Source organism: Theobroma cacao, chromosome 8 (genome assembly GCF_053813885.1).
Source record: "Theobroma cacao isolate CCN51 chromosome 8, ASM5381388v1, whole genome shotgun sequence".
NCBI classification, from domain to species: domain Eukaryota; kingdom Viridiplantae; phylum Streptophyta; class Magnoliopsida; order Malvales; family Malvaceae; genus Theobroma; species Theobroma cacao.
The window spans coordinates 11594061-11618030 of record NC_142646.1 but is presented as its reverse complement, the minus strand read 5'-3'; the positions used below and the strand labels follow the sequence as shown (position 1 = coordinate 11618030).

The window sequence follows — 23970 nt, the reverse complement described above, 5'->3', positions numbered from 1 at the left end:
AAATGGTTTTGATTTCACTTAATGGAATGTAATTGGAAGCACAGTTCCTTGGCAATGTGAATGATTATTTTCAAATATGAAGTAAAAATCATCGGACCATGTCAATTCGTTTGCCTTAGATCAGGTGTAATGGACTATTATCGGATGGGGTATTCTTTCATGTCAAGCAGACTAATTTATCCCTTGTTCTTTAAAAATCAACAATCAGTAATTAATCATAAACTACTTGATTTAATTGTATTGGTTAAGGATTTTTGTCAAAACTATTTATAATTAATTAACTAGTAAGTTTCAGACAACTCAATTGGTTATTTTTGTAAATGAGAATGGAATGATATTTATGCTTACAACTCCCTAGTAAGCTTAGACGTAATTCTCTTTTTCTCGTTGAAAAATCCTTAGGAATTGTAAGGTCATAGACATTTGTCCGTACACTTGCAAAGAGAGATTTGTAAATTCCTTCGGTGATTGCTAAGATTTTAAAGTACTAAACTTGATTAAGTATTAATACTCAATGGAAACGCAAACTAAATAAAATGTTAAGAAAATTAAAATCAAACTTTCAAAGGGATTTTTTATTTATTTGTTTGTTCATTTATTCATTTATATTTTTTGACGGCTCGTTTGGACAAGAATGACTTGTTCCTAGATGAATTTATTACTTTATTTAGTTGGTTTTCTTATCAAAGAATAGTAATGACCATTTTCCAGAAATACAGAATAACTAATTTTGACTCTCCTTGGTATTAATTTTTTTCTGCCTTGTTAAGTTCAAATATTTTGAATAAAATACCCTTATTCTTTTAAGTTTTGATCGAAATTATACGAAAATCAATTAATTTTCAAAATAAACACTCCGTCTCAAAAAAATATTTTTTACTAGACAAGTAAGTCCAGTAGGTGGTCGATCAATAATGTTTTCGTTAGTTTGAAGATGTGATAAGGATAAAAAAATAATTTTATTTTTGATTAATTTTTAAAATTATTATTATATAATTTTATTAATTTTTTATTAATTTTTTTAAAAAAAGCTCACCTTTCTTTGGAGAGCACCGATCCCTTGGTGCTCCCCTTTCTTGGGGAGCTCGGTGCTCCTTATTTTTTTAAAAAATAAAATAATAATTTTTAAATTAAAAAAAAATATTTTAATTCTCTCGTAATTTATGTTAATAGCATTTGCACTCTTCAAGCAGAGTGTTTATTTTAAAAATTAATAAATTCACTTAAAATTTTAATTAAAATTTAAAAAAATTAAGATATTTTACCCAAATATTTTTTAACAAAAATACACCAACTCATTTTAAGAAATTACAAACCCTACCATATAAAAAATTGTTTTCCTCTTTTTCGTTCTTTCTTTTCTTGATCTACCTCTCACCTTCTCTCTTTAAGCAAGCTCCACTACAGTTGTCCTCCTTCAAAACCACCTTGTCGTCCTCCGTCGTCAACACTGCCAAATCTTGTCTTCTTTTTTCCTTTCACCTTTATCACAGGAGAAGAAAAGCTCCCACAGTCAAATCTAACCGTGAGGAAGTGCGAGATCAGTGCTCAAGATGCCAACGTCAAATCGTACTAACAATTAGATTATTATTTTAAAATTTTAATAAAAATAAAAAATAAAAGATTAAAAAAGAAAAAATGAATATATATATATAAAAGCTAACAAGAAATTAATATAAAAATTATATTAATGTTTTAATACTAAATTTTAATATGTTGATTATAAATTATTAATATTTTATTTAATAAAATATTAAATTATTATTAAATTTATAATTTAATAATAACATATTTCAAAAGACCATGAATATCAAAAACTTTGAAAATTTTATTAAATTATAATAAAATGTACTTTGTCATTTTATCATTTATTTTTTTTATTATTTTAAAATTATTTTTATCAATCAATAATCAAAATAATATTACACTTAAGTATTTGACTCATTAATTAGTATATGATCTTCCTGTTTAAAGAGTATGGATTCAAATTCCCCTTCTCTCTAAAAAATATTAAAATAATACTATAAACTATTTTATTTTATTCTCTTAAAATAGATATATCATTTCCCTTCTTGTGAAATATAGTTTTGAAAGAGAATATTAGAAAGAAGTAGTTGGAATGTAAGAAGATCTTCTATTTCATTTCTTGTTCTAAGAAGATCTACAATACCTTTATTTATAGGCACACATAGATAGAGGGGAAATGAATTTACATAAATAGAAGGGATGAATTTAGTAGATAGAAATATACATACATTGAATGAAACCGAGATATAAGAATGTACCAATATAAATATGTACATTGGATGTGGAGAGATTCATTGGATGTTATGAAATAATGTGGATATTCACATATATTCATAACATTCTCCATTTAATGTCCATTGTACCGTCTCATTAAAAACCTTAAGCCGAAAGAACTCAGTGGGATAAAAACAAGTTAAAAGAAAAAAAGAGTACAGTGCATAGTTCATAATTGCTCCTCCTCAATTGAGCCATATTGCCACTTTTTGGAATGCCTCATTAAAAACCTTAAGCTGGAAAAACCCAGTGGGACAAAAACTGGTTATAAGGAAAAAAGAGTACAGTGCATAGTCCATAATTTCTCCCCCTCAATTGAGTCATATTGCCACTTCTGGATTGCCTCATTAAAAACCTTAAGTCGGAGAAACCCAATGGGACAAAAATCGATCAAAAGGAAAAAAGAGTACAGTGCATAATCCATAATTGCTCCCTTTCAATAGAGCCATATTGCCATTTCTGGGGTTTACCATTTCTAAAGCTTTTGATACTTTGCCACTTCAGAATCAAATCAATCTTTCATCTTATCAACTTGCCGCGTTCCAATGCCATGTACTAATTTCTTAAATGTTGACATTGACAATGATTTGGTAAAAATATCTGTAAGATTATTGGTGGAGTGAATCTGTTTAACATCAACTAGTCAACTTTTCTAGAGTTCGTAAATGTAGAAAAATTTCGACAAGATATGCTTGGTCTTGTCACCTTTAATATATCTTTCCCTACTTGTGCAGCACAAGCAGTATTATCTTCGTAAATTATAGTGGGAGAATTTATAACCACTGTTAAACAATAAGAATTATGAATATACGTCATAACATATCTCAACCAAACACACTCTCTTTCAGCTTCATATAGAGCGATAATTTCGGAGTGGTTGAAGGATGTAGCTACAGCGTTTGCTTAATAGAGTGTCAAGAAATGGCGGTGCCATTGTAGAAAAATAAATAACATATTTAAGAGAGAGCTTTGTGCGAATCAAATTTATATCCCGTATCAACGTATCCAACTAAACCAAAGTTAGTGGAATCCTTGGAATAATATAATCCAAAATCTATGGTTCCTCAAAGATAACAAAAGATACGTATTATTCCATTTTAGTGTCTCCGCGTTAGCTTAGAACTAAAACATGCTAATAAATTTACCGCAAAAGCGATATTCGATCTTGTATATTGTACTAAGTACATTAAAGCCTCAATTGCATTGAGATATGTTACTTCAGGACCAAGAATCTCCTCATCATATTCTCTAAGATGAAATGGGTCCTTTTGGGATCAAAAGACCTGACACACATAAGGGTGCTCAATAGGTGAGCCTTGTCCATGTTAAAATGTCTAAGCAATCTCTCAATATATGCTGACTGATGGACAAGTATTCCATTTGCTTTGTGCTCAAGCTCTAAACTAGGACAAAGTTTGGTTTTACCTAAATCTTTAACTTTCAAATCCCTTTTCAAATATTCAGTAGTTTTTGATAACTCTTCTAGAGTTCCAATCAAATTCATATCATTGACATAAACTGCTATGATAGCAAATCTGATTTTCAATTTCTTAATAAACACGCATAGGCAGATAGAATCATTTTTGTACTCTTCCTTAATTAGGTACTCGCTTAAGCGTTGATACCACATGCAGCCGAATTACTTTAACCCATACAAAGATCTTTGTGACTTTATTGAGAATAAGTTGCAAAGAATATATACTTCAGGCATTTTGAATCCCTAGAAAATTTTCATATAAATATCGGAGTCTAATGAACCATATAGATATGCCGTCACAACATCCATAAGACGTATTTCTAATTTTTCAAAAACTACTAGGCTAATAAGGAAACGAAAGGTAATCATATCGATCACCAGTGATTATGTCTCATCATAATCAGTCCTAGGTCTTTGAGAGAAGCCTTGGGCAACGAGTCGAGCTTTATACCTCACGACCTTGTTTTTTTCATTTTGTTTTCAAACAAAGACCCACTTGTATCCAATGGGCTTTACATTGTCCAGGGTTCTAGCTCCAAACCTAAAAACCTTTTGTTTAGCTAGAGAAGCCAATTTAGTCTAAATTGTTTCCTCCCACTTGGTTTAATCTTGCCTTTGATGACATTCAATAATAAATCGTGGTCCATAATCATCATTTATAATCTCATGAGCAATTGAGAATGCAAAAGCATCATCGAGGATTATCTCATTTTGATCCCAAATCACATTAAAATTTGTAATGAAAATCTCAATATTCCTGAAGTCAATTGTCCTTTCATGGGTTCATGCTTGTTCAGGGGCAATAGGCTCTTCCAGAGCAAGCTCAACACTAGGCTCTTTTAGAGTGGATTCTTGATTTCTCCCCCTTCGTTTTCGAGAGATAGTGTTTTTTGATCCTATTGATCTTCCACACTTCAAGCGTGAGCCATTTTGATCCATTTCAACCTGTTCTTCAGGAATAACAATCTTAGTTGGAATATTCATAGTTGGAATATAAGACTTTGTAACCTTGGTAGCATCATTAAATTGGTCAGGAAGTTTATTGACAATAGCTGGTAAATAGATTATACGTTGTTCCTTATTTTCACATTTAGGAGTTTTTGGATCTAAATGGGATAGATTTTTCTCATTCCAAGGAATCTCAATTGGTTTTTGCTTCTTAGCCATGGAAGCTTTAGGTATCCCAATTGGTGAAAACATTGTTTCATTGAAATAACAATATGTGAATTTGGTGGTAAAAAAATCACTCGTCGTTAGTTCCAAGAACCTAATAATGGATGGTGAATCAAACTTAACGTAAATGCTAAATGACATTGAGGACCCATTTTTGTCTTTTTTGATGGTGTTACAAACACGTGCACAGCCCAACCAAAGGTGCCTAAATGTGAAATGTGAAATGTCTGGTTCATAACCTAGAACTAACTGTACGAGAGACTGTGAGAGACTAACAGTAAGGTGCAATCCTATTAATGTCGTTGCATGCAAAACAACATGACCCCATGTTGAATAGTTGAGCTTTGTCCTCAATAATAGAGTATGAGATATAATTTGGATGCATTTAATGAGGGATCCTGCCAATCCATTTTAAGTATGAAACATATGGAACTGAGTGCTTAACCTTCATTCCTAGTGAAGCACAATAAGCATCAAAGCTTTTTGATGTAAATTCACCAGCATTATCCATCCTATGCTCTTGATTGGATAATTAGGGAAATGTACTCGGAGTTTTATAATTTGCACAAAAAAACGTGCAAAGGCGACATTGCGTTTAGATAACAAGCAAATATGGGACCTTTTATAGGACGCGTCTATTAATACCATGAAATATTAGAACGGCCTACTTGGTTGTATTGGTCCACAAATAATACCCTTGATTCTTTGCAAGAAAAAAGTAGATTCATTATTCACCTTTGTCATAGAAGGTTTAGTAATGAGCTCTCTTTGTGAACAACTTTTGTAGGTATAATCTTTAGACAACAAAGCCTTTTTATCCTTTAAAGGGTGTCTTCTAGTATTTTGGATTATCATACGCATCATCGTAGCTCCCAAGTGACCTAGACGATCATGCCAAATTCCAAACTCATTGAGATTTACTAGTTTCCAGGACATGGTTAGCGTAAGATTCAATAGCTTTAATAGTGACACAATACAATCCTATAGTGGAAGCTTCCAACTTCTCATGGATGGTTTTCTGGCCTATCTTATAAGAAGTGATGCAGAGATATTCCTTATTTTGCTCATAAATTGTCTCACGATGGTACCCATTATGGCAAACATCTTTGAAGCTAAGTAGATTCCTCTTTAATCTACTACTTAGCAATGCATCCTCAATATGCAAGGTGTTCCATTTGGTAGAACAATTGTGGCATTTTTGGAGCCATCAATAATCCCAACGAACCTACTACTGTATGGACATTTGTCTTGCATAATGTCACACTTGAGAAAAAGTTATTGCCACAAAGTCTGGTATGTGTCATTGCACTATTAAGCAAACAGACATCTTCCCTTTTCTCGGTGATTCCCATTTGCACTTGTATTGACAACTTCAAGTGTTAAGTATTATGAAAATTTACAAATTAGCCATGGGATTGAAAAATTTTAAATAACAAATATGGAATCAATTTCATAATAATTTTTTATAAATGACCATATTGTTTTTTCTTGAGAATAATCAATCGAGGATAATACATTCGAAGATAAAAGAATGAGAAAAAGAGTAAAATCGTCAAACCTTAAGTCTGGGATGTCCTCTAATAACTCTCTGATATAAAGTTATTTGGGTTTAATTTTGATAGTAATTTGACTTAGTTTTTGTAATAATGCATAGTAATTAGTAAGTTTTATTTAAAATATTTTAAATTAGTAATTTAGGTGAGTTAATCTAGTTTTAGTTAATTTTATGTTTAATTTGGTGTTAATGTGATTAAGATAGGTTGTTATTGATTTATTTGTGCTTTTATAGGTATTTGATGAAAGAAGAATTTTAATGGAAGAAGAAGAGTAATTTTAAAGTGTAGACCTCCACTGCACATATTTCAGTATTTCATCTATAACTCTCTTTACGGAGCTCAAAATGAAGTGATTCTTTAACCATTGGAAAGAAAAAGATACAACTTTTATATTTACCACTTTGCCCAGTTCGACCTAAAAGATAATGAAAAATCTTGTCGAAGTTGAAGCACTGCAGTAGTGCTAGAACAATTATGATTACTACTATTTAAATGGTCAAGGCCACAACCTTGGAGGAGGTAGGCCGCGACCCACGTAGTCTGATGAGAAAATCTTATTTGGAATTAACTTCTTTCTTTACCCAACTTGGCCTAACTTCAAAGCCCTGTAAAAATAACTTTTGGAGGACTTTAAAAAAAAATAAACACCGGATTGAAAGCTAAGAATCAACCCACAAAGTTATCGAAACTGAGAAGAATTTGAAGGATGCAAGGAGACTTGGAGATCAAAATTACAATTCTTGAGTTTTCCTATTTTTTTTTCTCTTTTTTCCTTGTTTTTGTTTTTAATATTTAAATTTTATTTGATGATGATGTATGACTTAATGAGGAACTAAGTCATTTATCTAAGATTATGGTTAAACTCAATATGTAGTCTGATTTATTTATCTCTCTTTTACTTATATTTGATGGATTTAAGTTGTTTATTTTATTCTGTTCTTAATGCTTATAATTGTCTTATCATCAATTAGATTGAATTGGAAACAAAAGTTAAACCTTAATGAAGGAGGTTTAAGTAGATTTTGAATAAAATAACGTATGATCGAATACATTTAGTTGATTAGGTGGTTTGATTTGCATATAGGGTAGACATACACCTATAAGTCATACGTAGCCAAAATTAAAGCACGAACTTTATAAATCTTTTTTCAATTTAATTTGCATAGACAAACAGTAAATTAATTAAGAGAGATATTTGTATAAGAAACTCGACAAAGACTTATAAAAAATTTAGGGCTCTAGGTTAATAACTTAATCCATTAAATTGAGTTAAGAGAGAGAGAGAGAGAGAGAGAGAGAATATCCAAATAAAGTATTGAAGGATATCATAATCTTAAATTTGGTACTCACTCAAATTTAACAAAATAATTTTGTTGATAGATTTTAGATTAGTTTTAGTTATTAGTTTCAATTTTTCTTTTTAATAATTAAGTTGTTTGGATAAGATTAATATGTTTAAATTTTAGTAGTTAGCAATTAGAAATTACTTCAATTCTCCGTGGGAACGAATTCTACTTATTATTATAGTACTTGTTAACGATACATGCACTTACGTGAGAAATCAACATCTTTCACTAATTTGATGCCTTATCTTGGTAATCAAGGTCCTCTAAGAAATCAGAGACTTCCAAAGATGTTTTTGCTTATACAAGAGTAGGAGGAGTCATTAAATAGCAGTAGGATTTTCACTGGCATGAGTTTCAACACGCTTGCTCTTATCTTTTGGAGATGCTTGGTATAGATAAGCAAAATGCTTTGACATACGACAAGTATGCGACCAGTGTCCAGCCATGCCATACTAATGGTAGATATTTTCATCATGCTTTTTCTTGGGTTTCTTGTCGTTGCCATGATTCGAGCCAAGATTGGATTACCTAGGGCAGCCTCCCATCACCCCAACGTGGGTTATGCCTTTGCCTACACTTATGGCCATTAAATCAACCTATATTTTTATTAGAGCTAGCATTTGCTTCAAGCAATGCTTTCAAGCCAACAAGTCTAAGATCATAGTTCTTGAGCAGCAGTTCATTAGTCTACTCGACAATTAAGAGGACAAAAATCAACTCTGAGTATGCCTTAAATTGACGTTGCTAGTATTGCTATTGCAATACAATATTTGAAGTTTGAAGTATGGAAGGTGGAGAAAGTTTTCTCTAATAGCTCTGATTCAGTGAGCTTAATATAGTATAACTCTAGCAGATACACAATATCAAATAAGGCTGAGTTATAGTCGGACACTAATTTGAAATCTTGCATCCTGAGATGCTACCAGTCATACTATGCCTGAGGGAGGATAATAGTCTTGGTATGATCATACCTCACTTTTAACCTTGTCCACAGGATCTTAAGGTCTCGAACGGATAAATATTGAGTCTTCAGGCTCTCATGCAAATGCTGACAAAGGAAAATTAGTGCATTTGCCTTATCTTTGTTCTATGCGTTCTTGTCTTTAATAATTGCATTTACAAGACCTTACCCTTGAAGATGTATCTCCACAAAAGGTATCGGGACAGATAATTGCTTCCACTCACTTCTAGGACATGGAACTTGGGCATTTCAATATTTGTCATAATTTTGCGTATGGAAATTAGACCCATAAATTAATTTTGACAACTTAAGGGATTTTTTGAGACCCACCATTGCTTCAAGAGACGGAAAGAGGCTCAAGGTCCATTGTCGACTTTAGGCCAATTGGACAGTACACAAAACTAAAATATAATTGGTTGAAGAATTAAAAAAAATTACCTTTTCAGTTGGTCACAACCTCGTGCTGATAACGTGTTATAAAATATAACTTTGAAAGTGAATATTAGAAAAAAGTAGTAGGAATGTAAGAAGATCTTTTATTTCATTTTTTGTTCTTATATCTACCATCAACTATAATGTCTTTATTTACAGACACACGTAGATGGATCGAAAATGAATTTATATAAATAGAAGGGATGAACTTAATAAATAAAAATGAAGTACACTAAATAAAAGCAAAAGATAAAAATATAACAATATAAATATGAATATTGAATATTAAAAAATACATTAAATATTATAAAATATAAAAATTATTCATATATATTCATAACTCCCCTATATTTTTTCTAGGTACATATAACACCCTTATATGTTATCTCAGAATTTTATTATTTTTAAAAAATATATTAATTGACCTTTCGTTACAAAAACCCTAGCTTGGCCTGCGTTAGTTATTCGCTTCTTCTCGTCAGTACCCCAGAGCCTCTTCCGTCCTCTCGCAAAAATGGTAATTAGGGTTCCATCTTTCTCCTCCAAATACCCAATCTTTACTACTCTATTCCCATTAATTCATTACTTCATCTCTTCTGTAGCTTTATATGCTTTTTAATTCTTGATCCGACTTAGAGGTTTTTATCTTTTGATCTAAAAATGCCTCGTGTATATGTTTTTATGGTTTGATATTAGCGTTTATAAAATTGGTTTTGCTTGATTTGAATTGGTTTTTTTTTTTTTGTTTTTTCGAAAATTTGGTGGTTGTGTCTTCATTAATTTTTTTTTTTTTTTTTTTATGTTTCATGTAGTCTCTGGTCGCCAACGAAGATTTTCAGCACATTTTGCGTGTTCTGAACACCAACGTCGATGGAAAGCAGAAGATTATGTTTGCTTTGACCTCCATCAAGGGTATCGGAAGGCGTTTCGCTAACATTGTCTGCAAGAAGGCTGATGTTGACATGAACAAGAGGTCTGTTTTTCATTGAAAACTTTAGACAAGGAACTGGTGTGTTTTTGGTAGTTTATGTCAATTTTATGCTCGGTTGTGGATAACTAACATGCTTTATGGTACAAAGGTTAGACAAGATATTACTTGGTTTTCTTGTTTTTCATTTGGAAACGATTTAGGGAGGCAAGACATAGATAGATTAATGTTCTTGTAGAAGAAAATTCTGAGTTACGATTTATTATAATACTTTGGATTAAGTAGTCTTCTGTGCCAATGTTGGAAATATGTATATAGTGTAGTCCTGTGGCAAAGGGATGTTGTAGAATGGTGTTCAGTTTTTGGTGGTTTATTTGATTTGCTTCTTGTTGTTATTAGGGCTGGTGAATTGACTGCACAGGAGCTGGACAATCTCATGACCATTGTTGCGAACCCCAGGCAGTTTAAAATCCCAGACTGGTTTTTGAACAGGCAGAAGGATTACAAGGATGGAAAGTACTCCCAGGTTGTGTCTAATGCTCTTGACATGAAATTGAGAGATGACTTGGAACGCTTGAAGAAAATCAGGTTATTTTCTTTGTTCTTACTGTTTTGCAATAAAATTATTTTTTGCCTTTTGGATTGTACATGCTAAGTATTTGATGCTTTATAAGATATGATCTAGCCAACTCTATCTAGGAATGAATGTTGCGGTTTTATTTGATTCTATGTTTGCCTTGGTACTCTTTATATATCCTTCAACTATTAGAAATGGGTTGCACATTTTTAGTGAGCACTTTCGAGAATATGACTGAATGACTACAATTTATTTGAGACATTCTCTTCTATAGCATGTGTATTTGAATTATTAGAAATGGGTTTGTGGTCTTTCTTTTTTGTTATTATGCATCTGGGCAATTTTGTTGGAATGCACATTTGTCTTTCCTTGATTTTTCTGCTGACTCGTTCTAGCTTTCAAGGAAGTATGTATGCAGGTTATTGTCATATGTGAAGTCTTTTTTACAGTATCTTGATGATGTTCATTTGGGTTAAGATGGGAAGAGTCTAGTACTCTCAAAGAATTTAGAAATTTGAAAATCATCATATTATGTCATTTATTGCCTATGTAATCCGCCAGACATAATATAATAACCATAGGGAGTGAATAAGATATATCATTTGTCATTAGGTTTGTGCCAAAAGGAAAAAATGCAAAGTCAAATAACTTACTTTTGTCTACTCTGTTACTTTTCTTTGTTTTATTTGCTGTGGGTTAACAAAGTCTTGAGAAGTTGTTTGCATCTTGGTTGATTCAGTTTACTTTTGTGGTTTAGTTTCTTGCTATGAGGGCATGGGGTAGCAGACTAACATGTATAATACTGTGATGCAGGAACCACCGTGGTCTGAGGCACTACTGGGGCCTTCGTGTCCGTGGTCAGCACACCAAGACTACTGGTCGCAGAGGGAAGACTGTTGGTGTCTCTAAGAAGCGTTGAGTGCTTCGTATATATTTTGAAGAAATATATATTCAGGCAGAGAATTTATTTCCTTGCTGTTACGCACAAATTTTGAATGTGATTTTCTTGATTTTGAGTTGTTTTTAAACCCTTGAAGACAAGTGTGGATTATAGATGTTTAGATTAAATGTTGTTTCCTTGAATGGTCAATTGCTTAGGCACTTGTGTGGATTCCTTTTATGCTCAAATATTTGCTCCAGGACTCTTTGCAATTACTTGTAGGTGTGCACCTTTGTCGGCTTAAGGATTCATGACCAAGTGTCCTGCTCAAAAAATTTGCTCCAGGACTCTTTGCAATTACTTGTGGATTTGGAGCCACAGCTTCTTTGCAAAGTGAATTATTATTTTCTTCTATAAAGGGGAAATAATTATTATTATTTGATGGGATTTTCTTTCTTGTCAAGCAGACTAGTTTATCTCTTGTTCTTTAAAAATCAATCTCCTAGCAATCAGTAATTAATCATAAGCTACTGGATTTAATTTAAATGGTTAGTGTTTTTTTTAACTAATAATTGTATTGGATTTGTTTATTGTAGTGTTTTTCTTAAATTTTGTGTAATTTTATAGTTAATTAACTTCCGAATGTTAGACAATAAAACTGGATTATTTCATAAGCTATGCATGGTTCTCACAAGTAAGGTCATTGACAGCACTCTTATCAAGAGAGATTTGTAAATTCTTTTGGTGGCTGCAAAGATTTAAAAGTACTAAACTTCATTAACTATTAATGAAAATTAAAATCAAACTTTCAAATGGATTATTTATTTGTTTGTTTGTTCATCTATTTATTTATATTCTTTCACGGCTTGCGTAGTGGGGGGATAAATGAACTTATTACTTTGATTGGTTGATTTCCGTATTAAGGAATAATCATTTTTTATTAAATTTATAATTTAATGATAATAATATATATTGTCAAAAGATAATAAGTTTCAAAAATCTCAAATTTTTTTATTAAATTATAAAAAAATATTTTATCATTTTGGGATTTATTATTCCAAAACTAATTTTTCAACGAAACATTAAAATAATACTAAAATGATAATTTCATTTTCATTCCATAAATCGATTCTAATATATTCCTCTTTTATTCTCTCTCTCAAAATAAGTATTTCATTCCCCTTTCGATCAGCTAACCAAAGGTGCTCTTAATTTATTTAAATTATATTTTTCAAAGTACATGCTAATTTTTTTTAAAAAAAAGCCAAATTCAAAAGAATTTTTATTAATTAAATAATTTAAAAAATGAACAGAAATGAATTAATTTTAATGTTGAGTCAACGCGGGGCTTCGGCCTACAAATGTAAAGATCTTTCCGTTGATCTGCACATTTAAATTTCGGAACCGCCTTTTCTTGGTACCCTATGCAACGGCCAAACGGTCTAAATCTCATCCTTTGTTTCATCTTCTTCTCTCAAATCCCTAATATCCGACGATTGTTCAGAAATGGGAAAGAAATCGGAGTCCCCGATCACGCTGACACCGCCGCCGCGTCGAAGGGAGACGCAGCTCGTGTCTCCTCTTCCACCGGTGGCGCCGATGAAGACCGAGTCTCCTGTCTATTACTACAACATTTACGGGAAGAGAATCCCGATCAGCAAGAACACGTATTACAGTTTGTTGGTAGATGCTCTGAACGCAAAATTCGAACCGTTACTCTTGTCTCGACCCGAAGAAGATCCTGAGACCGCCCGCCGACGGAAAATCAAGATCCTTATGTCTATGCGCTAATGGATTCCGGGTTTTGCGGTCTTTTTGTTACAGTAATAACGTCTCTAATCTCTTACTTGCTTTTACATGATCATTCTTTCATTTTTTGCTTTGTTAATTTTCTTTTAGGAAAAACAAAATTAGGGTTTCCAATTTCGAATTTGGTAGCATTATCAGGAATTTTACTGCTCTGGAATTACTGAAGGTAAGTTGACAAAAGCACTATCTTTGTAGGCTTAGTTTGATTTTTTTTTTTTTTTTTTAATGAAAATTTTACCTTGTTATGTTTTTGTTTCAGCAGTGACCTAAAGGTATGGAATTATTGCAGCATAAGAATGTTTAAATTTTCTGTTTCAACCTACAATGCTCTACCTCCTCATGTTTCTTCTTCTGACAGGACATAATATCTTTGATTATAACACTATTGGATGTGAATGTCAAGCTTGATAGAATTGTATATTGAAACTATTCCGTGCATGAATGGAGGTCATTCAATTTCCCTTTTAAACAAAGTAAGAATCAGTATCATGGTACTTTCTGTTGGGTTTCCCTAGGAAGAACGGAAATTTTTCTGCAAAAAGTGCTTGTTGATGGTTATTTTTCTCATCATGTTTCGTTTTATCTTCACTAGCTCTCACTGATACGTATAGTGAAGAAGATAATGCATTCATCTGGCTTCTTGGCATTGATCATAAGCCTCAAGCTTGGTCTGTTTCTTCTTTCATCAATGATTGTCATTTTGTTAGCTACTATTTGAGGATAATTCTACTACTTTTAATTGCTTTAGAGTCTTTAAATCCCTTTGGTTCAAGTCTCTTTGGACCTAATGGTGGATAATGTAGGAGCCATGTATCAAGCATTGAACTTTCGTAGGAAAGGTGAAATCGTTGAATTTTAATCTCCCTCACCCCTTATACTCAAGTTTCCTTTTACTTCATAAATCATAAATTGCATATATTTTCTCAAATGGAATAGGCGCAATGGTGGTGTTATACTACTAGTAGCAGTATAGCATGATATTTAGAATCAGAGCTATTTTTTCTTGAAACTTCAAAGCTTTCATCAAATCACTGTTTTAAACTTGTCATTGATGGCTTGGCACTATGAAATCCTAGCAATGCTGAATGTGGAGGTGTGATCAAAGGTACATGGACTGTTTTTTATCTCCCTTTTTGTTATACACTTTTGTATTTCCTGTGATATGCAGCCGAGCTGATGGCAGTAGAGGAGGATATTTTATCATCCCGAAAGTTAAAAGATGAGATTTCTTCAGGCCAGAACTGTTTCTACCAGTAGAGGAGGATATTTTTTTCATGCCTTTACAGAATCTAGTATCTTCATTTTCAACCAGATAAGTTTCTTCTGTGTAGCTTAGCTTTGCTAACATCTTGTTGTGCAGTGCAAATCTCTTTTTTCCTAGAGAGGGTAATTAGGTTACTGGCTAGTACACTCAACATGGATCTGCCACACCCGGAAGGTAGGACGAATGATGACGTGATATGGGGGCCTGTTATTTATAACCTGGGACCTTCAGTTTTATCCTGAGTACTCCGTTGAATAGCTTAGCTTTGGTAATGTCCTCGTCATGCAGCATGCAGATTTTCTTTATTGCAGAGCAGCTAACCAGGTTGCTGTCTTGGCCACTCATTATAGACCTGCCACACCTAGAACATTTATCTTGGGAGTTGTACGTGGTGGGGGGGTATTGGGTCTGTAATGTGCATGCATACATTCCATTTGCAGATGCGAGAAGTTCTTGTGGGCTCTGTTTTGCTGAATACTGATGGGTCAAAGTGAGATGCTGAAAGAAGAGCAGGATGATGAGGATGGTGGAGCATGCAGGCCGTGGGTTGGTTATTCTCTAAGAAGCATTGAATGCTGGCAAGATGATTTCACATTTTTGTTCCAGATTTTGTAGGAATATTGTATTTGGACTTGACTGAGTAACCTGGGTTGATATGACTCAGGCTTGTCTGTTTAACAGATGGTTCTTGCAATACAATGTGCTGCTTCTTACCTTCTAATTGCAGTTTTTCCTTTCTATGTTTTTTTTTTTGTTTTTTCATGGCATTGATATATTAATATAATAATTTCCTAAATTTACTACTTTTCCCCCAAAAAAAGTTATAATTTGTTACCAATTTTTGGGCATTCTTAGATAAGAGAAAGCACGAAAAAACCAAAAAAAAAAAGAAAAAAAGATGGGAAACCCATTTCAAATGATAGCTCAGTACATTGAACAAAAGGCATTAAAAAAATTTATATAAATTATATTCCTGAAATAGAAAAGCAAATTTCCAAATGCATCTAATCCTATCCGAAAATGATCCATTCCCTCCCTCAGAGTGAACCCAATACAAAGAATAAGAATTACAAAAATCAGGATAAAAATAATTAAAATTATGGTTGGTTGGTTTTTCTAATCATGACAGCCAATAACTTTCTGAAATCAGCTATACCATTGTATGCTTAACTTACCCTACATGCAGAATTAGACTTTCCCATCGTGCTCATTAGAATCTGACAAACTACCATGCTTTTGTTGTCTGCTGGTCGGCAGGGAAAGGCTCCGGCGCTCCTTCCCACCAGGCTTAGATGAAGCATTTCCATACCATATCATTCCAACCACAGCTATGATCATGCCCAGAACTACATGCAGATTGAGGCCCTCTTTTCCAAAGATAAAGAATCCCATAATCAACACAAGGATTGTCTTCATATGCCCGAGTACTTGGAAGGACACAGCAGTAAATCTGCCGATGCAGATGAACTGGCTGAGGTTGGTTCCTACCGCTATAGTACATGACAGAACTAAAAACGTCTGCAAGGACCAAGAACCAAACAGCTGTGAGCGAATTTTCTGGTAAAACCAAAAATCAGAGGCACAAGCTATAGGTGAAGTTACACATCACACTAACAATTAAATGGTTTTCTGCAATCAAAAGAACTCAACACAAATATTTCCACTAGGCATCCTCCCTAAACTTAATGTAGCGGCTATAAGTACAAGAGATGTTAGGCACCATAGGGCATCTAAGAGGTATTAGGCAATGCATGCAGATATGCAAGCAACAACATCACATGCAATGCAAATTAAATATAATTGTGGGTTACAAGAAAGACAAGTAACTGCACATAGTCTGCACATTCATGAACAAAAACGATTTTATTGACAAACATGATTTTGACAGCAACTCTCGGAAAGGCTAACATTGTTCTACAATTAAGGCAACAACAACCAAGATTCACAAAAATCATAAAGCAAAAAACACAAATAGATAGAATACTTACCACAGAAGCTAGGTTATAACTATAGGCATCAACTCTCTTGTTTGTCAACCAATAATCCAGAAATGGACCTACTAACAGCAGTGTTCCAGCCTGGGCAGGAGCAGTGTGTCCCAGTAGGTTGAAAGAACTAAGATTATACCTTCGTTGAAGGTGATGCACATACTGCACAAATAGACACACAAAAAAATAAATGACTACATTGTAAGTTTTAAAACAGACAAAAAAAAAAAAATACAGTAATAGAACATTGAGATTAAATTGATATGCACAGCAATAAACAAAAAAAATTTAATGACTGCATTGTAAGTTCTTAAAAATACAAATAAAAAAAAATACAGCAATTTAGAACATTGAAATTGAATTTATATGAACAGGAATAAACAACTTACATACTGTTGCAGAGAAGTACTCCAAACAGCAATAAAGGCAGCTACAAAACCTTTGGTATTAACACTCACATCAGTAACAGTACAAACACCAACACCCAGAAGAACAACAGCTATGCTCAGCTTTGTGTCTCTGGAGTACCGAATTTTGTCCATCACAACTTCCAAAAAGCAGGATACAGGAATCATACTAAGCTTTGCAATCTGTCATTGAATTAGAAAGTTTGTGATTTCCAAATTATCTAAACAATACAACTGGCAAAATCCAGCAAATATTATACTATACCTGATAAAATCCCACAGAGTTCCACATTAGACTAACATTCATTCCAACAATAGAGAAGTTGGCAAAGAGAACAAATTTCAAAAGCTCAGGCAAGGGTAGATGAGAAGATTGAATGTATCCTAACCATCTTAGAACAGCCGTCATCAAGGTTGTGGTAGCAAAATGCAAACCAGTTAATGTTGTAGCTGCAATCATTTGCAGTCAAATACAAAGGCATCAGTGACAGTATATTTACATCCTTATTGCATCAAGGATATTCGGAAAATTCAGAAAGTTTAAAAAAAAAAGGAGAAATCTTTAGCTTATGTACGATCATTATTTTCCAGCATCACCTTCATCCTATACTTAATCCCAGCTACTTCCAACTTCCAAGTCAAACGCTTTCTGTTAGTCTCTGGCTTACATCAAGACATGTTTTTTCTATTTTAAATTGCTTTCCACAAATTCGACCCATTTACTCTCCTTCAACAATTAAACTGGAGTGGGGTGGGTAGGAAAAGGAATCATAGCCCATGCCATTCACATTCTCCACCATTTACAGCCCCCACAATCCTACACTAAACTTATCCTAGGTTTGAACATCATGCTCAATTCTGCATATGATAAGGCCAATTCTACAGCTTTATTTACATGATTGCTCATATAATTTTCCAGCCTTACCACTCCACAATCTAAATTTTCAAAACTATAGAACCATTCTGCCCAATGATTTCATTTTCCAAGATAACGCTCACAACTGTTAAAAAATCATCTTGTTCAACAAACTTCTCATCTATTTGCATTTTAAATGTTGAGTTCATGGCACCTTACCACTTTGATCCTAAATAATTGTCTTTAAGATAAAGAAGAATTTGACTGTAAAAATTCCAAATTCAATTGAACTCTAACTGGCCACAACATCATTTAACTATTAGCGGCAAATGAGAGGGGAAAAACAAATAAAAGGTGTTTCAAAGAAACTTACCAAAACTGAAACCATAGGTAGCCATTAAGGCTTTATTGACAATAATAATTCCAACAGAAGTGACAACATTGAACATCCAAGCAGCTGCATCGACAACTGCCTTTCTATCAGCCTTACTAGCTGGAGCCATTTTATATTTTGCTGCAAGTGATAACCCTAAAGCCTTTACCACTCAATGTTCTTTAAGTAACCCATCCATGTGAATATTATGTCCAAGAGTTTTCAACCACATCAGCAATGAGTGTCCTACAAAAGTAATAGCAATAAATATGATAAAGACTTGGAAACTGCCAATCTTTTGAAATCACAATTAAAAATGGTAGTGAGACTAGTCTACAAAGACATGCTGAAAACAAACTTGCGTAATAACATAAATTTAACAAAGATATGAGTTCATAACTCAGATCAACCAATAACAGCCTGATACTCCAACATGTTATGAATAAACAAAAAGCAGAAGAGTGGCTTTACATCTCTTATAAATAGCTAAAACTTATCCTTCCACCTTTTGGAACCTTCGACTAGCAGTAACTCACCTTTGCTGCAACTATTTCTCCTTTTGTAAATAAGATATTTTAATTTATGTTTCCTACTTATCACGGAGAGAAATTAAGGGAAAAAGTCCAAAACCACATTTTTTAATAAAAAATTTCAGCACAAAGCACAGTTATATAGCTATACTTTTCCCATTAACTACCAACCAAAATTTGCAAAGTTTTGCGAAATTTCAGCATCTTACAATCAAGATACCCAACTAACCAACTCAATGCCCTGACTTCAACTAAATATCTTCTGCTCCTCACATTATCCCATTCGGGACAGATCTAGGTGAACCTTAAAGGAATAAAGCTACCGTACAATCAAGATGAATATCTAGATTAGACCGGATTTGCTAGTTCTTAAATAAGCATTGACATGCAAACAACATCCATAGACTGAAAAATATGGAGGTCATTAGATCATTGTGAGTATGGCCACTAAACATGAATTCAACACAACTCCGACTTATGATTTTAGATTTCTGCAATAACGAACCGATAATAACCTCACCTAAATGTTTTCATTCTTTTGCATCAAATTGTGAACTCAATTCTTGCAGAAACTAAATCACATCAAATAATAGATAACTGTTTTCCCTCATCAAAGATAAATGTCGAGGTCCACATTAGTTAAACACAGTAAATATACAACAGTAAAAAGAAAATGAGAAGATAATATTACAGTTAATTGAGCTATAACTATTTACTGTAGATTTCCACAGTGATGAATAAGAAAAATGAAAGCCGAATCACATGGAACTGTTTCAACACTGAAAATCAGGTCAAGATCTCCCAATCTCAACAAATTAGAAAGATAAAACTCTCAGCAATCACGCGAGAGATCCAGATCAAGTAAAGAAGGAATAAATGATAGATTGGAAATTAGATCTAACAAAGAAAAACCAGCGTTAGATCTCGGAGTTGAAATCAATGGCGAAGGCGAATACCAGATCTAACGCATCGAAAGGGAAATGGAAAACGACGGCCAATCGAACCGTTTGATGAAAGGCAGACGTCGATGAGAGAGAGAGGCGAAGGGGAAGGGGAAGGGAAAGGGAAAGGGAAAGGGAAAGGGAAAGGGTATGTTTGGAAATGATGAGAAAGGCGGGTGTTATTAAGCGGGGGATTAATTAGTTTGTATGTTTGGATCCCCAGAGCGTTGGAGAGAAGAGAGAGAGGAAATTTCAAATTGTAAAAATTAGTTGGAAAATGAAGGGATCGTGGAAGGGAAGTAGGCAGACAAAAGCCAGCAAAACACAACACCCCCGACGTTTACAATTTGGCTCCTCCTTCCGCATGTCAAACATTCCACTTCCCTTCACATTTTTTTTGGTTCCCCTTCTATTATTAGTTTTGAATAATTTTCTAATGTTGTTATTCAAATAAATCCTTAAATTATTTAAAAAATTTTAAATAAATTTTTATATTTTTATTTTGAATCAAATAAACTCTTATGATTGTTGATTGTTTCAGTCAAAATGTCAATTATCATTATATGCAATATGTCATGTTTAATTTGATATGTAATATGATCATGTGATATAATCTATATTTTATATTAATATCATGTCAATGTCATATGAATATAAAATGACAATTAATATTTTCACTAATGACAATCCATTAATAATTAATCATAAAAAATATTAAAATATAAAAAATTAATTAAACACAATAAAAAAATAAAAATTTATTTAAAATTTTTAAATAATTTAGTGACTTTTTTAGATATTATACCTTATTATTATTATTATTATTATTATTACTAAATGTATAAAAAATTGATGCAGGATGTATAGTCTTAGTTGCATGCATGTATTGATTTGTGACATGCCTAGATTGTTTAAGAAAAAATTAATTGTTAAATTTGAATGTCATGATAATGCATATAATTGCAGGGAAGTAATAAATGGGTACATGCATATTATTAAGGTGGGTCCTAATTATAATAGGGGATATCCCATGGGATATGACATTTGATCAAATGTAACACCAAAAAAAAATTGAAAAAAGGTTAGTCTTATCCTTATCAAACTATTAGCAATAATAAGGGATTCAAATATATGGAATTACATTATTTAATCATGACTGGGACATAATACAATTGGCCATGACTAAATTTCTTTTTCAAATGATATGATGGTATCAAGGTTAATTATTTTTGGTAGTTTTTTTAAATTGGAAATAAGGATTTGAATTCGATTCTTTGAATAGGGAAAACCTATACCAATCATTAAATTAAATGTTCGAATGTAATTACTTTTGTGTTTTATTTTTTTATAAAATACTGGTTATAATGGTTATAATTTAATAAGATCAAATCTTTTATTTGTATAGACGTGTTAATGAGCTAGTTCGCTTACCTAACAATTCATGGATAAGCTTGAGTTAAGTTTGTTTTGGTTCGTTTAATAAAATAAACTAACGATTTCAGATAAGATTTTAGAATTCGTTTAATAAATGACCTGAGTTCAAACGTATGTCTGTTTAGTTGATTTTATATTCACAAACAAGCTCTTTTGTTATTCATTTACAAAATCATATATAAATCTCTTAGAAGCTTGTTTAAAACTTTGATTCTTTTCTATTATTTATAGCTTCTCAATTTTGATTTTGTTTGTTTGTTGAAAATTATTTGATTACTAGCTTCTCATATATAAACCCTAAACCCTTCCAAAATAATTAAATTTTTTATATATTATATCTTTTTTCTTTTAATGGCCCCCTCAAATTAATTTTTTAATTACTAATTTATATAAATAGAAAATAATAAAATGACCCCACAAACTCTACTCAACTTTACCTTAATATAAGTTTCTCCACACCTCTTTCTCTTTCTTTTTTCTTTTGTCCTTTTATCACTACCGAAACACACTTCATTATTCAAGAAATTAGGGGGAGGTAAAATTTTTTTTATATTCTTCTTTCTATTTATATTATTATTATTATTATTATTATTATTATTATTCCATTTATATTCTATTTGTGCATGTTTTAAGTTTCTATAGATTTTCTTTTCTAAATTTCTACAAACCATCAACCATGTTCTTCTTCTTTCTTTTTTGTTATGTGAGTTTTATCCTTTACTTGTCATATTCTTCTTTTTTTTGTTATATGGATTTTATTTTCCATGATTTTAGACTTTAAAAATTAAATACTTATTATATAATTCTTAAATATAAGTTGTACTGTTGCACTATTAGCTGTTTCTTAAAATTTGATCATTGTATCATTGTTTTATTAATCCTGATTATATAAAAGGAAATTATCTTGAGTATATCTTTTTTGTGTGCTTTACATTTTATATTTAGTTGAAAGGAAATTATCTTGAGTATATAAAAAGAAATTATCTTGAGTATTTAGTCTTTAAACAATCTTGATTATATAAGAGGAAATTATTAATCATGTATATTGTATTTAACTATTAATATTTTTTGCATTATAGTTTTATATTTAGTATTTTAAGTTTAAATAGAAATAAAATAAGAATATTGGACGTTAACTGTGTCAATTTTTTTTAAGGTTTGATTAAAGTATGAGTAAGTTAAAAACAATTGATAAATTCTTTTAAAAAAAATGCAAATCATTCAAATGATCTTTGTACAATTGAGCTTACAAGCCTCAATGCTTCAAGTTATGAACAAGAGCAGGTGATAACTTTATTATCATTTAATTTTTTGCATGCTTTAAGAACTTGAGCTAGAGTTAGTTGTGGCAATTTCTTTGATTTACCTATCCAATAATGAAACCAAATTATTTTGTTATCTTTTTCTTTTAGTAAATGTGAATATTATTTGAGTATTATATTGAACTCTTATGTTAAGCATCATTGTTAGGAGAAATTTTCTACAAATTGAGCACGATATCTTTTATTTTGAATATTATGCACATCTAAAAAAGGTTTATATGACTGTAAATTTTTAAATTATGTCTTCAGTTCTAGAATTTGTTTGATTCTCTCTTGAAGCGAAATCTTAGGCAATACCTAATTAAAGAGATGACTTAGGCTATCTTTGAACCGTTGGAGCCTTTCGAGCCTACCTTTGTATAAGTTTATCTTTCATTTACCCCTTTTTAGCTAATTTTTTCTTTTCTTTGTTTGAACATATAATTAATTAAGCCTAGCCTATAAATAAATTTCTAATTTTTATCCCTCACTCTTAAGTATGTAGATCATTTTAGGAAGTGTATTGAACTAAATGTTGAAAAAGGTAGAAAAGGTGGAATTGTTGAAAAAGTTCAAAGATTGAGCTAGTATTCACCCTAGTACCTACAAAAAGCAATAAGTTTGGGAGTGTTAACTTGTGATAAAAAAAAAAGAAATAAAAGAATAAAGTGTTTGATAAATAAAAAAGTTGGAAGAAAAGAAACAGGGTGTACTTAGAATAAAGTTGAAGCTCTATAAAGTTCGTAAGATAATTATGTGCTTAGGTTGATTTAAGCTATAAAAATATCTTTTATCCTACCTTGACCCTAACCATACATTACAAGCTTGATTAAAACGTAATGATCCTAGATTAAGTATCAATCTACATTAGTGGAGAGAAATATGAAGAATAAACCTATGGAACTCTAGTACTAATTTGAATTTTGTATGAGAATAAATTTCTTCAGATGGCATGATGTTCATTGTAAAAGATTTCACACACACACACACAGAAATCCATTCAAGAATGAGCTTGTATTTGAATTGAAACGTGAACTTGGATAGTAGTTATGTTATGTTTTGAGTTGAGAATATGGGACAACTTATGAGGAAATAAAAGGTGATAATTGATTTGGTGCAACCTACCTCTAGTTAGTTGTGTTTTTCATTTATGTTATTTCCTTTTATTTTATGTTTTGCTTGAGAACTAGCAAAATCTTAAGTTTGGAGGTGTGATAACTCTATTACATAGAGTTATTTTACCACATTTTGAGTACTAAAATAGCTAAGTTCTCGAATGTTAGGTTCGGATTTAGGTAGTTTTATTTGCTTTTCTTAATTTAGTCTAAATCACGTTGAGTCAATTTAATTCAAGTTGTTTTAGTTTAATTTTATGTTAAAATATCTTTAGTTATTACTGATCTATTATATTACTTTTAAAGGTTCTCAAATGAAAA

General features: G+C 32.0%; 3 protein-coding genes across 6 annotated transcripts; 1 reads left to right on the top strand and 2 right to left on the bottom strand.

Annotated features, from left to right (window-relative positions):
* Positions 1–4561: 4561 nt before the first annotated feature.
* On the bottom strand, positions 4562–4978 carry LOC148761194 (uncharacterized). The gene has a single exon (XM_088809262.1). It carries the CDS (start codon positions 4976–4978, stop codon positions 4562–4564), a length of 417 nt encoding a protein of 138 aa, XP_088665388.1.
* Positions 4979–9625: 4647 nt separating this feature from the next.
* Positions 9626–11906, top strand: RPS18C (S18 ribosomal protein). Its single transcript, XM_007019536.3, has 4 exons — positions 9626–9763; positions 10059–10219; positions 10574–10762; positions 11565–11906. Exons 1-4 carry the CDS (start codon positions 9761–9763, stop codon positions 11668–11670), a joined length of 459 nt encoding a protein of 152 aa, XP_007019598.1. The 5' UTR covers positions 9626–9760; the 3' UTR covers positions 11671–11906.
* A 3730-nt stretch (positions 11907–15636) lies between these two features.
* LOC18592689 (UDP-rhamnose/UDP-galactose transporter 6) lies at positions 15637–20145 on the bottom strand. 4 transcript variants are annotated; one of them, XM_007019532.3, is made up of 6 exons: positions 19815–20145; positions 18329–18574; positions 17365–17549; positions 17082–17282; positions 16693–16854; positions 15637–16222 (listed from the first exon to the last, which is right to left on the bottom strand). In XM_007019532.3, exons 2-6 carry the CDS (start codon positions 18456–18458, stop codon positions 15893–15895), a joined length of 1008 nt encoding a protein of 335 aa, XP_007019594.3. In that variant the 5' UTR covers positions 18459–18574; positions 19815–20145; the 3' UTR covers positions 15637–15892. The 4 variants fall into 4 exon arrangements, with proteins under 4 accessions (XP_007019594.3, XP_088665343.1, XP_007019595.3 ...); XM_088809217.1 differs by having other exon boundaries at positions 19863–20145; XM_007019533.3 differs by lacking the exon at positions 19815–20145 and adding an exon at positions 19550–19770.
* Positions 20146–23970: the final 3825 nt, after the last annotated feature.